The 15,135-nt window shown below is 46.3% G+C and overlaps 1 protein-coding gene across 7 annotated transcripts in view; it reads right to left on the bottom strand.

Moving 5' to 3' along the window:
- The window catches only part of RBFOX2 (RNA binding fox-1 homolog 2), a 109,353-nt gene that overhangs the window by 68,174 nt on the left and 26,044 nt on the right, over positions 1-15,135 (bottom strand). Inside the window, exon 1 of one of the 7 annotated variants that reach the window (XM_027680353.1) lies at positions 13,355-13,576. The exons of the other annotated variants lie outside the window; for them this stretch is intronic. Within the exon in view, the coding sequence (XP_027536154.1) occupies positions 13,355-13,381 (27 nt within the window). The 5' untranslated portion in view covers positions 13,382-13,576. Of the gene's footprint in view, positions 1-13,354; positions 13,577-15,135 lie in introns of those variants that run through there. 7 annotated transcript variants of the gene reach the window in all.

The raw sequence follows: 15,135 nt of genomic DNA, 5'->3' as shown, positions 1-15,135 counted from the left end.
AAATAATTTCCTTGAAGACTCCACAGGACCTTAAATCTTTTAACACTGCACCTCAAAAAAGCAAGAAACTAAGAGCAACAAAGCCAAAAGCTTGACAGCACCTGGTAGAGCGAGGATGCATGACAATCTCTCTCTTCCCCCCACAACTCCCTCCTTAATTTCAGTGGTGCATTTACTCGGGCATTTCTCCGGTGCGAGCAGCTCTGCTGGCCTCTCAGTGGGATGCTAACAGATGTACACAACTTGGCCATCACTGGCACAAATAAAATTGGCTAGAAAACAGGTTTAGGACGTAACAGAAAATGCATTCACTTACTCAGCTATCACCTGCATGCCCTTCATGTACTGAGGGCTATTTTGACTGTCATAGTGATAAAAGCTTGGGTTTTTAACTAGGACCTTAGCTACAGTCTCACTTTTAAATTTTTGGGTTTTAAAGACTATTTCACAGGGTAACTAAAATTTTGCAGAAAATCAAAATCACATATAAAGACACTTATTCAGGATCAAATTTATAGGGCTATGAAACCTTTGGTCAGAATCAAAAATGATCTTTCATAACAGCTTCCACTGCGTATCTCACTAGATTCAAAAGATCTGAGATATTTGCTGGTTACACAATACATGGAGAAGGCTTCAGAAAATGGGTACAGCTACTCTGAGTGAAAGGAAGCCAAAAAGATACCCTCACAAACAGCAGCCAGCAGACAAAAGGTTATCTTAAATGACAGGCACAAGCTAGTCTAACTGGCTGGCTAACTGAGCTGCACCAGGACATCTCCTTTCCAGGTAAAGACTGTAATAAACAGTATATAGAAAGAGTCATCTCTGCCTTTCTTGGTACCCACGGACCATCTTTTAAAAGGTGATGGTAACTAAGCTGCAATCTCAATGTATCACATGCTGTCCAAGATGCCTCTCGGACTGCGCAAGAACACACTTCTCATACCTGGATCCTGGCCCAGCTTAAGGTACAAGCTGGGCACCAAATGGTTCAGCCCTGTCATGGCTTAGGCACAGCAGGGAGCGTGCAAGGGTATGCAACAACTCAGCAAGGTCTGCAGATGCACAGTCTTGAATTAAACTGCTAAATTCCCCTGCAGTCTCATTTCAGCTGCTTTTAGTCCTTTGAAGGAGAACACCCAGGTCTTAGCTTTGTGCAGAAAAGGCCCCGCAGCACATCAAGAGTGAGCTTCCTACTGCAAGCCAGAGCTCCTGTTATTTCATCCCTGGTCCCCATAGCCAAGGAAAGAGACCAAGGCAGGACCCAAGTGCTGCACAGCCTGCTTGGGATGGCTAGTTTCTTATTAATGAAATTCTCTCTCATTCTCCTGGTCTGTGGCACGAAATGGCTCCAAGCTGAAGTACTGAACTGTCAAATAGCAAAACCTCTTTCCATGTCAAGGAAAAGCAGCTGCCTACTGAATAGGTGGATCAATCACCCGCTGCCACCCTCTGTCCCATCCCCTCCTGAAAGAGAAGTAGCATCCCTCCTTCAAGACCGGTGATCAGCCATGCCACCAAAAAGATGCTGTTTACATTAAAAGTATAAAATAGCAGTCACAGCAGTGTAATTCGGAGAGTGACAAAAATCCTGCTGCTTTGCCAGCAGTGAGTCCTGAGATTTTACATCTCTGCTTCTAACCACCACCCCAGCTGCCCTTTATATATCACTGAAACTAAAGGATCCAGTCAGAAGTCAGACCCAACCTGACCCAAAAAACACCTTGTACTTTCCTATCTTATTAACGGACCTCATATACAGATAGAGAAAAACTTCTCGGAACATGAGTGTTACCTCACCAAGTCATTTCCAGCAGGAGCCACCATTTTACAGCAGACATCAAAATAATGAGTGTTCCTCTGCTGACTGTGCAGCTCCGTGTTATTCCCATGATGGGCCACATACCCAGCAGCACACTAACATGGAAAAAACCAGCATCTGATCCCAGGCAAGCATAAAAAACTGTGTTTGAAACCATACAAAAAGTGTTAGGAAGGAAAACAAGGTTTAATTCTGTGGCTCCTGAGGACCTCTCATGACTCAGAAAATAAACGCAAACAGATGTAAAAGTTAATTTGGATCATATCAGCTTCACTGGCATGCAAAGGGCAGAGCAGGCACCCTGGGGAGAGGGAGGGAAAGATTTGCCATAGATCAGGTTACTATCGCTGACACCTGACCTAAAACACCCCAAGATTTTAGCAGACTCTGCCAGATCTTCTAATTTTCAAAGGTGCAACCGCTTCCTTTAAGAGATGTGATGTGTGAAACATGTAACACTAACTGAGGTCAGGGATGAAGGAGATCCTGCAGCACAACTATGTAAGTGGTCCAGATGATAATCCTCACTGCTTTAGAACGAGCCAAATTAACCGAAACAAGAAGAAAGCAGAAGTGAATTGTTCCTTTGAAGATGTAAAATTTTCGATCCAAATCAATGAGGACATAAGGAACTGCAATACTTTCACCACAGTCTGAAGCTACTGCACGGAACAGACAGACATGGACAGTTGCTCTGTCCTACAAACATGCTCCTTCAAAACAGATGTCTGTCTGCAACCCAACACACTCAGCTTGCGAAGCCAGAGACCCAGCTTGCTGGACGGGCTCCATGGAATCATCGCCCAGATAGGCCAGCACAGCCCACAGACATACTTCATCAGTGTCAAACCTGAGTAATGTTCTTCAGCATGAGCCCTCAACACTTGATTTTCACTTTATTTCATTTGACGAGTTCTCAACTGCCCATCATCACAAACCAAGCATTGTTTCTGTCCTCTTAAATTTTTAGGAAGAGTTAATGTTCAAAAGTGGCCAATGAGAGCATGTGTAGCAACCCACAGCAGTGAACATATCTACTGTTAACTGAAGTCCCTTTGCTTTGTTAGGACTTGAAAATGCACTAGATGATTCACAGGGAGACTGATGTATCAGAAAAACTTCCTTTAAATCCTTTAAAATGAAAATTGCTCTTTTAACTTCCCCTTGGACGTCTAGGACATAAAGCCTTTCCAGAATCCCAATATTTGGCACCACAGGGTATAAGGACCACCTGCATTTTATAGCCATGGTTGATCTTAGATGATCACAGAAGAACTGGTTTGAGCAACAGCCTCCAGTTTTGTGTTCTGCTTCTGCTGAGTACTACCAACATCACACCTAATCAACAGACTCATCTCCATGCACTTAAGCAAGAGTAGGACTAATACAGCTGACCTCACATGGGGGCACAGGAGCAGCTCATACAGGCACAGTAATCCCAAGCAGAAATTTGGGACAGACACAGATGAGGGCAATTCCTGAACCACTTCACAGCTGGATTGTTGAAGATGTCCCTGCTCATGACAGAGGGGTTGGACTAGATAACCTTTAAAGGTCTCTTCCAACCCAAACTATTCTATTATTCTATGATTTTATGATTTGCTACAGGAACATTTCTGCTAGGATTGCCTGAAAAGTAGCCAGGAGGCTCATCACAACTCTGCATTTAAATCGTGTCAATCAAACGTGGTTCTTTCCTGCCACCAGATTCTTTTCTCCTAGATTTAGGCCATAGAGTGTCTCAGAATAACTGTACGGTGACACACAGAGCCTCACAGCTAACCTAGAGGCCTACTACACTTTTGAAAGCCACTACAGCCCTCTACAAACATCCTAGAAGAATGAAATTTATCTTCCTTTATGCTCCTCCAAAACATTAAGAAATTCCTATTACTCAGCTCTAGCTATTCTTCTCTGTGTTACAAATAACATAGGTCAGAGTTTCCTACCCATCCACTAAAAAAAAAAAAAAAGCCACCAGCTTTCTAAATACTTCTGCTTTAAGCAGAAGGCTGGCTGGGAGACGTGTTCTGGGCCATGTGGCTGAGCTCTGCCAAGCAGGACCCCGGCCACCCATCAGGCAGGGAGGCTTGGAGCTGGCAGGCAGAAGGCAGGGCAGGCACAGATCTGAATGGAGACTCTCAGCTCTGCAGCTTCCAGGGCAGCTTTCTCCTGACTTCTGTGCCACACTTGCAGTAAGTCCTGCAGCTGTCAAAACCAGTTAAGAGTACTCCTAACAAAACCCCAAAAAAGTCCTGAGAAGTCACATTTGAGCTGAAAGGGACAGTAAAGTCACCGCCTTTCTTACCTCTTCATAGCAGGGCTTGTTACAGGAGCTTCCTATTGTCTAGAGCCAGTCACCATTGGGCTGCTCAAAGCTACAGTTTCAGACTGGATGGAAAATATGGCTCAGGGATCTTTATTCTGATTAAACCCAATTTAGATTCATGTCCTTGAATAAGACAAAGTATTCAGAAATCTTGCTTTCTGACAAAGCACTGAGATCTCCGCAGTATTTTTTCCACCCTTCTGAAGTCCACGTTACCAGATAAATTCATTCTCACACTCTTTGGAGCATTTTGATCAAAAGAAGCTTTGAAGACCTAGAGTCCCTCAGAAAAATTCTCTTATGATGGAGGTTTGCAACTGGCTTTGGATGACCTAAATTCTTTCTGACACCAAGAGGGTCAGTCCCTCCTTGACTACACCCCTTCATCAGTCACACCTACTGTATGCTCATCACAGTCTGTCACCCACATCCCTGTGAAGGACACAAGGAACTGTCCCAAGTTCCCACCACAGCTTTCAGTCACCACCATCCTCATTCCTATATTTCACCACACCATACTCTTTGTCATAGTTCGGCTCCATCACACAGTCTAACATGACTCCCAAAAAGCATTAACACTTCCCCAACCAAACTTAGATAAGAGGGACTGACTCCTGGAACTATTTTTCCTCCCTTTCCCATTGCTTCGAGACAGAAGGGAGCTTCATCCTGGAACAGGGTGGAGACAGACCAAAGAATGGTTTTGCACAGCAAATGTAACAACATTAAACAGCATCACACACACAAAAAAAAGCAAGGGGCAAAGTTAAAGCAAACTAAGCTGCATTAAATATTTGAGCACTAAGCAAAGTTAACATACCACAAATACCTTATAGTCCAACCAACAGTCAACAAATTGACTAATTCACTGATTTCACCAAATTATCATGCTCTTCCTCCTCTACCTCCTGATTCAGGCTGGAAGAATCCTTTGTAAGTTAAGATAGATCTAAAACTCTGTCTGTGGAAGCTCTGAAATCCTTTCCCTTGCTGCCCTATTTATTCTCAACCACATTTTACAAAGCAGGAAGGGACACATGCTGGAAAACAAAAGCCTTATATACTCCTGCTCTGTAATATTCCTATGTACTTTGCATAATTGTTCAGTTTTGATAACCTCCTTTCATATGCTGTAATAGCCAAAATAGGAAAAGCTACAAAGAACAACAAATCAAATTAAGGGTTTCACTCTACATGGAGGGTACACAAGACAAAAAGAGGACTAGTGCAATCCAAGAAATCCAAACTCGTTTCCGAGGCATTTTTAAATCAGTCTTTTAAGTAATTTAAAGCAGGGTTTGCTATTAGGACTGGAGAGAGAGCATAGGCTTCAGATAAGGAGTTTCAGCGAGACCGGATAGGTGAATGGTGGTCTACGCACTGCATAGGTCAAACTCTGATTATCTAAATCTTGGTTAATCAAAAGCAATTATCTGAAAGTCAAATATGCCCTCCAAGTCAGATAACTCAGCAAGACCAGGACTTATAAAGCACATAGAAATCCTAAACTCCACAGGACCACATCTGCAGACACTATGAATTTTAAGCAGGATAACTGGGAGGACAGTTCAGAGGGTTTTAACCATACTCAAGACTCCCAGCCTGAGGGCAGACTTCAGAAGCTAGAAAGATTACCCTTGCAATTACTTGGACATTTTTGGTGTCTCCATGCACCCTCAGATTACAGGCTACTTGGAGTGCAATTCCAGTTAGGTATTTAGAGACTACTCAGGGTAAAAGTCTCCATTACAGGCAGGCTGATAGAGCCAGCCTGGCTGATACTTCCCATTGCAGGACATAGTTTTCAGTTGTTTATAATTCTGAGAAACTATTCAAACTGATTTTTTTTTCATGCTATCTGTAATTGATTTTGGGGTTGGCAATTTTTTTTGTTACTTCAGCCATAGCAATCCAACACAAGAAAATAGTATTGTTTATGATTAAGGGGGGAGGAAACCACCCCACACAATTTGAAAAGTCTATGAGGACTTCATATTTCACAGAAAAACTTGCACTTCAGGAATCTATATTTAGCAACCATACTAAAAAACCACCAAAATCTGACCAACATTATAACAAAGCTATGGAAAACTACAGTACCTGTCTTATATTTTATCAGCTAAATCTGCTAGTACAGCTATATGCAATGGTCAAAAGTGGCTAAAAAATAAAAAGTAAAGAAATAATTATGCAAAACCTGCTGAAAAGGAAAGAACTGATCCATTCTTTATATTTATTATGGAAAGAACAAATGGTGGCAAAAAGTTTTATGTTAAATACTAGAAAAGACTTAGCAATGCTCAGAAAGGCTGGCAGTGGCATCACAAATGTTTTTAAGGCAGGTTACTTGCCATCAGGAATGGTTTAGATATTGTTTATTCTAACAGGAAAAGAGAGATGCTCTTGAGGGTGGCTGGCAGTGCTGCTTGCACCCCGTTTTCTGTGATTTCATGCCCTCATTCGGGGCTCATCCACAGCTTCACAGGAGGTACTAGTCATATCAGATCCAGGTCTGTAGATCAATGACAGCAGGGAGATGACCCATCTCCTGTACTTTGCACCATCTCCTTTGTAGGGATGATGTAACATGAAGTAGCAGTTTCCTACCTCAAATCCAAAAACCCCAAGAAACAGACCTGTAAGTACAGCAGGAGGTAAGTAAATTAGGACAAGAAGCCTGGGCACTAATAGGACAGACAGTGACAGTAAGCAAAGGGATAGAACAGACAAGTTTGACTGCAATAGGAACAGAGAAGGCAAACTAAATGAGGAATGCAAGGAGTGGGTGGAGAATTAAAAAAAACCTATGACAAGGAGACTGTAGTGAGGACAGGGAGGAGGAGGAAGAGAAGCAGAGAAAGAATAAGCAGGTCTAAAAATCAGCTCCTTCAGAAGGAACTGAAATGATCTAAGCAGTAAAGCAGTAGTCTGCCAAAACAGAAGGGCATTTAACTGAAGAGGAATGGAGACAGGGAAAGCACAGATACACATTTGTATGGGACAAGCTACTGACGAGGGATCATGAGGAGAGAGTGAGAGGAAGACGACATATCCATCAATCAACAATAGAAGGCAGAAGTAAGACAGGAAAGGTCACACAGGGATAGAAGAGAGGGGAAAATGTGCATACCAGTGTAGAACCCCAAAGCCTAGACCAGAGCTTCACACTGTGAAAAGACACCATTCCTCTGCTGTCAGCAAATATACAAAACCAACTGGCAAGCACTGACCAAGCCGGCCCGCACAGAAAATGACAACTAATTACACATTCAGTAAAAGTGGCAGAGGTCTATGGGATGCATTTGGGATGGCCAGCTCTGCCACAGATAACTTGCAGAGGTCATCATGGTGCCACATATACTGAAGCTGATGGGGACTGGTAGAGGGTTGTCTAGTTTTTCTTCTCTTTCTTGTGGAAAAAAATAGCATACAATCATGTTATTAAAGAGGATCATAAATAGACACAGAAATAAAGAGAACAAATGAAGGTTTCTTTCCCAACTTAAAATATGGAAATGCCCTGGAATTGGAGTGCCTTCCCATCACCATCTTGATCACTCTCAATTCAGTTTGAGAATAATATTGCTCAATGGACAATTTTGCAAAGAAAAAAAATCAGGTATTAATGCGTGCCGTTTAGCAAGCACAGTGTTTATTCTATTTTCTTTTATACAGACAAAACACACTCTATTTTTTCAAAAAGCTTTCAGTTGAGTAATAATTGCTCTAGCTTCTGTGAACCCTACAAAACCAGCCTATACATCCCCTGCTCTCACTGGTCATAGAAAAACCTCCAGAAGCCCAGCAAAACACCATCCTGCACAGGACAGGATCATAAATAACTCTACAGGAGGACACCAACGTACTTTTGGTAGGAAAGTTAACATTTCTCTACTCTAATTCCAGGGAACATATCATATGGGAAGAATACTGACTACATCCTTTTACATAATATTTGAGAGCAGACTGAGGCAAATTAACCATCTCTTTCCCAGTACTTAAGACCTCCAAGGGATGCCTGTTAGTGAATTCTGTGACTCTGCAGCTGGGAGGTAAGTAGGTTACGGAACTCATTGCAAAGGGGCAGCCAACTGCACACATCATTTGCTGAAAATGGATCTAAAACAGGAACATCAAGCATTTTACCTGAAGTGGTTAATAAGACCAGAATCCATGCCTAAAAAACATCACATGCAGACACACCCATTGCACTGGTGTTAGAATTTTATAGAAGACTGGTCAATACTAATTAAATACAATGGAGCCATCATGAATTAATAACCTGGAGGGAAAGACATTGCTGGTTTTAAGGGCCTCCCTCCTTCTCAACCTTGAACTTTTCATAATTTTTGGTAGCTCAGTACAGCCTTTTCATTGATCCAAATACTTCATAAATTAATAGTTTTTAAAATACAGTTCAACAGTATGTTAAATTTACACAGCCTTGGCAACCAAATATCACAGCAAACTTAGGCATCCTGATTTCTCAATTCCTGGGGATAGCTACCTAGTCACCTGCAGGAGAAATGCATTAGGGAGCAGCGAGGTTATTTCTAGGACAGGGACTCAAGGAAATGGCAGTGCTGTATCAAGTTCCCTTTCACATCTCCATCCTGCCTAGGCAACGCTGAATACAGCTTCTGCCATCCCAAGGCAGCTCTGCAAGCGCCTGCAGCAGTTTGCTTCTACTCCAATGCATGCAAAACTGCTCAGCTCAGGTGGTAAAAAGACTTTAAAAAAAACACTCACTGGGTTGTGACAGGCTCCACTGATTTGTAAGCCCTTCTCAACCAGCAGTTAGTGAGTATCACAACAGTTATAGACACAATGCACAGCCCCACCTCAAGCAACCATGTCCTAACATCTGGGAAAGTGAGATGGAGATTAATCTTTACATTCCCCAGGGAGATTCTCCTGGAAAAGTGACTGGCCAGGATTCCTCTCATACAAACCTCTGATGTTGACATGGTGTCTGCAGCACTAAAAAGAAGTCCTACAAGAAACAGTAGAAGGAAAGCAAAAGCTAGGGGATAGGTACAGGCACTGAGTCAGATACCATGCAAACAAGCACCACTTTCTGAACAGCAAAGAAAGGGGAAGAGCACAAGTCCACAGACAGAGAAGAGAGCAATCCCTCTCAGACAGCTCATGCAAGTTTGCAAGAGTAACACCAAAGCAAGGAGCAAACAGCAAGGACAACTGGCCCCAAAGGAAAGGGAGATGGAATGCTCAAAGCAGGGAAAAGTGACAGGGGAATAGTGGTAGCTCCTGAGAGAAGTCAGAGAGGAAAAAAGGGGGCCTTCCACCACACATAGAAAAAGCTTTTCTTTTTTAATTCTTTCTTTTAGGGGAGCAAGGGAATCCTGCAGCATTCATCTTGCCTGGGGGGGAACGGAACCTAAAGCAGACATATGGGGGTGGGAGGAGGGAGACTGTTCTGGGACTCGATCTCCTTTACAGACAGTTCAAACAAAGGAGGACGGTTTCCTATAATGGGATGCATTGTACACTTTTAGCTAGCACAAGGTGGCTGTCGTGACAGGGTTCCCCATCTCCTGTCTTCCCCCTCCAAATACACACCCCCTGCATGATCCCAACATGGAGTTCAGACAAAGATCTGTTTTATCACACCATTACTGTAACAGGAGATGGAGAAAGATAGGGAAAAGGAATGAGGCAGAGAAATGAAAAGGAGACAGAGGCCTTTAATGAGTCAGCTGCTGCTCTGATTTAAATAAGATCTCCATTTAAGGAACACTGCAATTGGTTTTTTTTAATTAAAAAAAAAATCACTGACTGAGCAAGCAACTTTTGGCTGCACAAGGTTGTCTCACAGTTACACATGGGATCTGGGAGGGAAAGGGTTATGGAAGGGGGAAGGGAAAGGGAAGAAAACCTCTGGAAAAAATGAGGCTGCTTGCTGGTTCATTTTAACAAGGACATAAATTAGTCTCAAAGCCACAAACGCCATCACCTCCCCAAGCCCTGGGCAGAGTGTAGCAAGTCAAACACGTGCCAAGATAAACGGCGCTAGCTGGAGCCTCCAAGGGGTGCTGGGGGGAACAAGAGGGGGCATGCTGGCAGGTAGGGCAGCAAAGATGCTTCAAATGGTGCCACAAAATGGAGACTGGTGATCCTACAGCTGCACAAAAGCAGACCTTCAGATGTTTCTGCCTATACCCACATCAAAAGCTGAGAACTCAAGACAGAGAAAGACGGAAAACGGGGTGCTGCGGTAGAAAATAGCAGTTCTCCCTGGTCTGGCTTTAATTACCACAAGCAATCCTTCCTCCTCCTCCTCCTCTTCCTATCTTGGAAGAAGGCCCGCCAGCAGGCAGCAGCCCAGGTGAAAGGTTCCACTGCCGACAGCAGGGAGGGGAGCAGACAATGGCGGGGGGCAAGGGGGGGATTCATTACAAAGGCAGGCATACATACATACACACACACACCGGCTGCCAGGGCTGCCACATGGGCTGGCGTCCGGGACTCCTTAAGGAGGCAGCAGCTCCCTCCCCACTCTCTGAGATGCTCGACACCTTCCCCCTCTCCCAGCCCTGATGGGAAACAGATTCGGAGGAAAACGCCAGCAAGGCACTGGGCTGTCCAAGAAAGGGAGGGCTTTGTGCTCCATGCAAGCCAGCAACCTCACCATGCACCACACAGAGAAAAAGCCTTTTAGCATATAATTCCCGTCCACAGAAGACTCTCTCTTTTATCTGCAATTAGCACATAATGTACTGGGCCTCGTTTAACACTCATTTTCACTGATTTAGGATTAAGGGGGATAAGGCAAGGGTACTTTCTGTTAATGAATCTGAGCTCTTGCTCTCATTAGCAATTTTGGTTTCCTCTTTTTCAAGCATGTTTCTACCTTTCAGCATCTCTCTTTCTTTCCATCACTGTTTCTAGTCTTCCCACTCCACACACTCATGTTTACTTTGTTCTACCAGCCTCTCATGCCTCTATAGAAGCTGATCTCCCAGACTTCCAAGGAAGATAAGCAAGCTTGCTCCCTAAAACACAACAGAACTCAGACCAGGCAGGCAATAATGTCTGGAGAGTGAACCAAAAGGAACAAGAGACTGTATTCATTCAGTGACAATTACCAGCTTAACATACCAACAATATTTATTTTTCATAAATGAGACAGAGCCCCAAGGAAATAAGTTCACAGGTTGTAAGTAAAGCCACTCCACTGCTTCAGACAGCACTGCAGAATGAAAATAACGTAGCTGGGGATATTATCTTGGATTTGCCATGCTCCTTCAGCCCCACATTCAGCCAAACCTGCAGTGAAGCATTGCTAAGGACCAGCCTAACAAGCCAAAAGCTCCCCGTGAGAGAAGGCAGCACCGTGCTATAGCTGAACTCACCTGTGCTGTCTTCCTCAACTCTGCATACAAGGGTTATCCGTCATTCATCCAGATACCCAACTGACACGCAGTCCAAGCTCTCCTCCCCTACTGTTTTTTAAATATGCATCTTCTTCAGCATCAGTGTGTAAATAACACAGCACAAATCCTGAAAACCTATCCTAGATAGCACATACTCCTAAGACAGTTGTAATTCAAGGTCAAACAAGACTAATAATGCACAGTCTTGATACCTCCTTCCCCAGGTCAGTAAATTAGCATTTTCTATGGAAGACAGATTTCCCAGAAGTCTATCAGAATATCCCAAACCTTTAAATGAGTTTATACCCTCCCCTATTTCAGCCAGCGCTCCAGCAGAATCCCAACCTTCCCAGCTCCACATGTCTCCAATCCACCAGGCTCATGCTTCAGGGTGCTTGGTCCTAGGCACACACGAACTACACACTCTCGCATACTGGTGACCCAGGCACCTTCCTGCACTGCACAGACACGGGCTCTGTGCATGACGGCTGTGACTGAGAGCACATTGCAATACAAGGCTGTGAGGAACGACCCTCCGATACGTGCACACATCAGTCTGTAGCTTAGGGGTACACACCTGCACCTAACCAGGCAGGCTCTGAGCACGCAGCAATACACAAATGGACCCTGACTGCAGAGACACGGCTTTTCAGCATCACTTACTAAACTAAATATAGGTCCAGAAAGCCTCAGGAGATTTCTGCAGAGCTCTTCTGTCTCAAAACAGAAAGCCTTGGTCCAGATAAAAAGGAATGTGTAATGGAAGGGACTAAAAGCAGAAGGTGGTGCTTGGGAGTCTGGGAAGATACCTTCAGAGTGGACAGAGACCTATTTTTCAGCCACTGACAAAAACATGACAGAGGGAAAGGGTCAAAGGGGGTGTCACTTCTTGCAGCAGATCATTCTGAGTTAGACACTAGCAAAAGCATTGCCTCTTGCAGTGGGACAGGTAGGATCTCAGTAACAGCTAACGAAGAGGGATTCAACCAGGGCTAAAGAAAGCCAAGGCAGTATGCACCTAGTCTAAGACCTGGAAAGCTCCAACGAGAAATAGCACTTGTGAAACCCAGATCTGGAGAAAAGTTCCTTCTGAGAGTCCTTCCCTCCACCCCCTTGGGGAATATCCCCCAAAGGTTTCCATCTCTGCAAGGCACTGCGGGAGCATTATATAATGCCTAACTCCAAAGGATTTCAGCTCCACGATGCTGCTCTCCTACTCCTCCCTTTGCCCGCTCCCTCCGGCGGCGACTTGCAGATGCCATGCCAAAAAAAAAAAAAAATTTTTGAAAATCCAAAAGCGCACAGCAGCCTTAAAAGGCGAGCACTGTCCGACGAAATCCCCTTGCGAGGCGGTGGATGCGCGATGGCCGTGGCAGCTGGGCGCGCTCCCCAGGAAACGTCAGCCTCTTTCCCCCGGGAAGACACGGGCAGCCCCACGCCTACAGCTACCTACAAGGTCTTCCCGGCCCCCGCGGTGACCAGCAGCCGGATGGAGAAACGGCTGGGAAGACGTTTACCTTCGGGATCGGCCGCTCAAAGACGGGTTTAGTCTAACTCGGAGCAGGGGCACCCGCGCCCCTCACGCACCGCTCCTCTCTAGAGGGCACTGCGAGGTTGCTCCGGCCAGGGGGACCGCAGGAACCCCTTCCCCGAAGCGCCCAGCCCGAGTGCCCGGCGCGGCGGGGCTCCTTCCCGCAGCGCTGCCGGCCGCTCCGCTCCTTCCCGCACCGCGCCGGGCGCCCGCTCCCTGCCCAGACAAAGCCGGGCTGGCAGCCGCCGGCAGCCCGGCCCGCTCGCCAGCCTTACCTGAGTTACCATTTTCTTTTTCTCCATAAACCAAAATGGGGGAGCCCGACCGCAGGGGGGAGGGGGGGGGGGGGGAAACCAAAGAGGAAAAAATAAAATAAAAAAAAATTAAAAAGCAGCAGCCCCGTGGAGGCGGGCGGCGGGTGCCTGCGCTGCGCTGCCTCGCCGGCGCGGTGCCCCCCGAGCCCTTTTTCCTCTCTTTCTTCTCCCGTGTTCCTCCCCTTCTTTCCCCTCCCTCCCCCCGCGCCGCCCCCCCGGCTCAGCCAGATGGCTGCGGGAAGCACCGCCCCGAATGCCGAAGGTAATTAATGCGAGCCGGGACCGCCCCCGCCGCGCCCCGCCTCGCCCCGCCCGGCTGGGCTCGGCTCGGCACGGCACGGCCACCCCCCGCGGCAGCGCCCGCAGCCCCGGCCAGGAGCTCCCTCGCCGGTCCGCCGGGACCCCACCACCACCCCGCGGGAACCATGGGGCTCGGCGGGGGCGCAAACGCGAGCTAGAAACAAAAGCGAAGGTGGCCCCGCGGAGCGCCGGTCGGTCCCGGCCGGCAGGACGCCACGGCGTGCCCGCGCTCCTCCGTACCTACCATGCCTAGCGCCCAGGCCTCCACCACCTGGACCTCACCAGCCGGGAAGGAGCATCTCCCGGCTGGAGGATGCTGGGGAGATAGCTGTCAGTTTTGCACAGATCTCCCTCCTGCCACAAACGGGAGAACGCGTGGGTTACATAGCGTGTTGGATGAACCGGAAGCAGTATCCCTGCCAGGATCTGCATTTCTATCATCATAAAAACTGGAAACCGCTGGACTCCTTCCCAGCTTGCTTTTTTCCCTCCTATTTATCTTCAGCAAGCATCTGGCCCATAACACCTGAGCATGCCACGGTTGGCAGCATCTGTTCTCCCGGCGACCCCGTAAAACAGAGCGATACGCTGCTACCCCATTTGCCAGACGGTATCTGAGATGCTCTGATTGATTTTTCCCAATATTGCACCCATGGAAACCCAAGGACAGGGCTGAGTGCAGGTCTGCCAATCCTGCGGTTAGACAAGAAGACTGTATTGATGCTCCAGTGCTCATGATGCAGAGATAAAACCAGCTCAGGCAAGTTGTCCCTCTGATGTATCTCTTCTTGACACCTGGTACTCAAGAGACTCCCCAGGCTTTAGCAGCAGAAAAGTCAAATTATGGTGCAGTAACACCTTGCATCCCCATGTGGTCTACTTTACATGAATAGTTATAATTTACACACTCCAAAAAAAGACTAGTGGTTTTGCTTCATGGGCTTCTGCTACAGTCCTGCTCTCCAAGCAGCCTGTGCTGACCCACAATGCTTCTCAGTTTCCCTATTTCATTCCCTGCAAACTGACCTCTGGCTCCCTCCCTTCCTCCTTCCCTTCCCCCTTCTCTCCTCACTGAGCAAGAGGTGAGCGAGAGCGAGTGTCACAGCCCAGTCCCCTCCTCCTTCATGAAAAGCAGGAGACCAAGACACCAGAAGCCCTTGCATCCCACCAGCACATGGAGGCAGACAGCCACGGGCCAGCTGCCCAACAAGACCAAACTATGGTGTGGGTTCCTCTGGGAAGAAGCCAGCCCCCATGGCTACAGCCTGCAGGCCTCTGAGTCAGAGTCCACATTTTTTCTGCTTTATCTCATCATCGCTGGTAACTTGTATCTTACTATACTACATAACATTCAATGTTGCAAAACCAGCGAAAATATTGGATTTGTTTTTTCCTCCCCTATTACAAACCTGAGATTCTGGAACACAGTTCTAGGCCAAGTA

The sequence above is a fragment of the Neopelma chrysocephalum genome, unplaced genomic scaffold, assembly GCF_003984885.1.
Source record: "Neopelma chrysocephalum unplaced genomic scaffold, ASM398488v2 Primary Assembly neopelma1_59, whole genome shotgun sequence".
Taxonomy (NCBI): Eukaryota; Metazoa; Chordata; class Aves; order Passeriformes; family Pipridae; genus Neopelma; species Neopelma chrysocephalum.
This window is presented reverse-complemented; position numbering and strand designations above follow the sequence as displayed.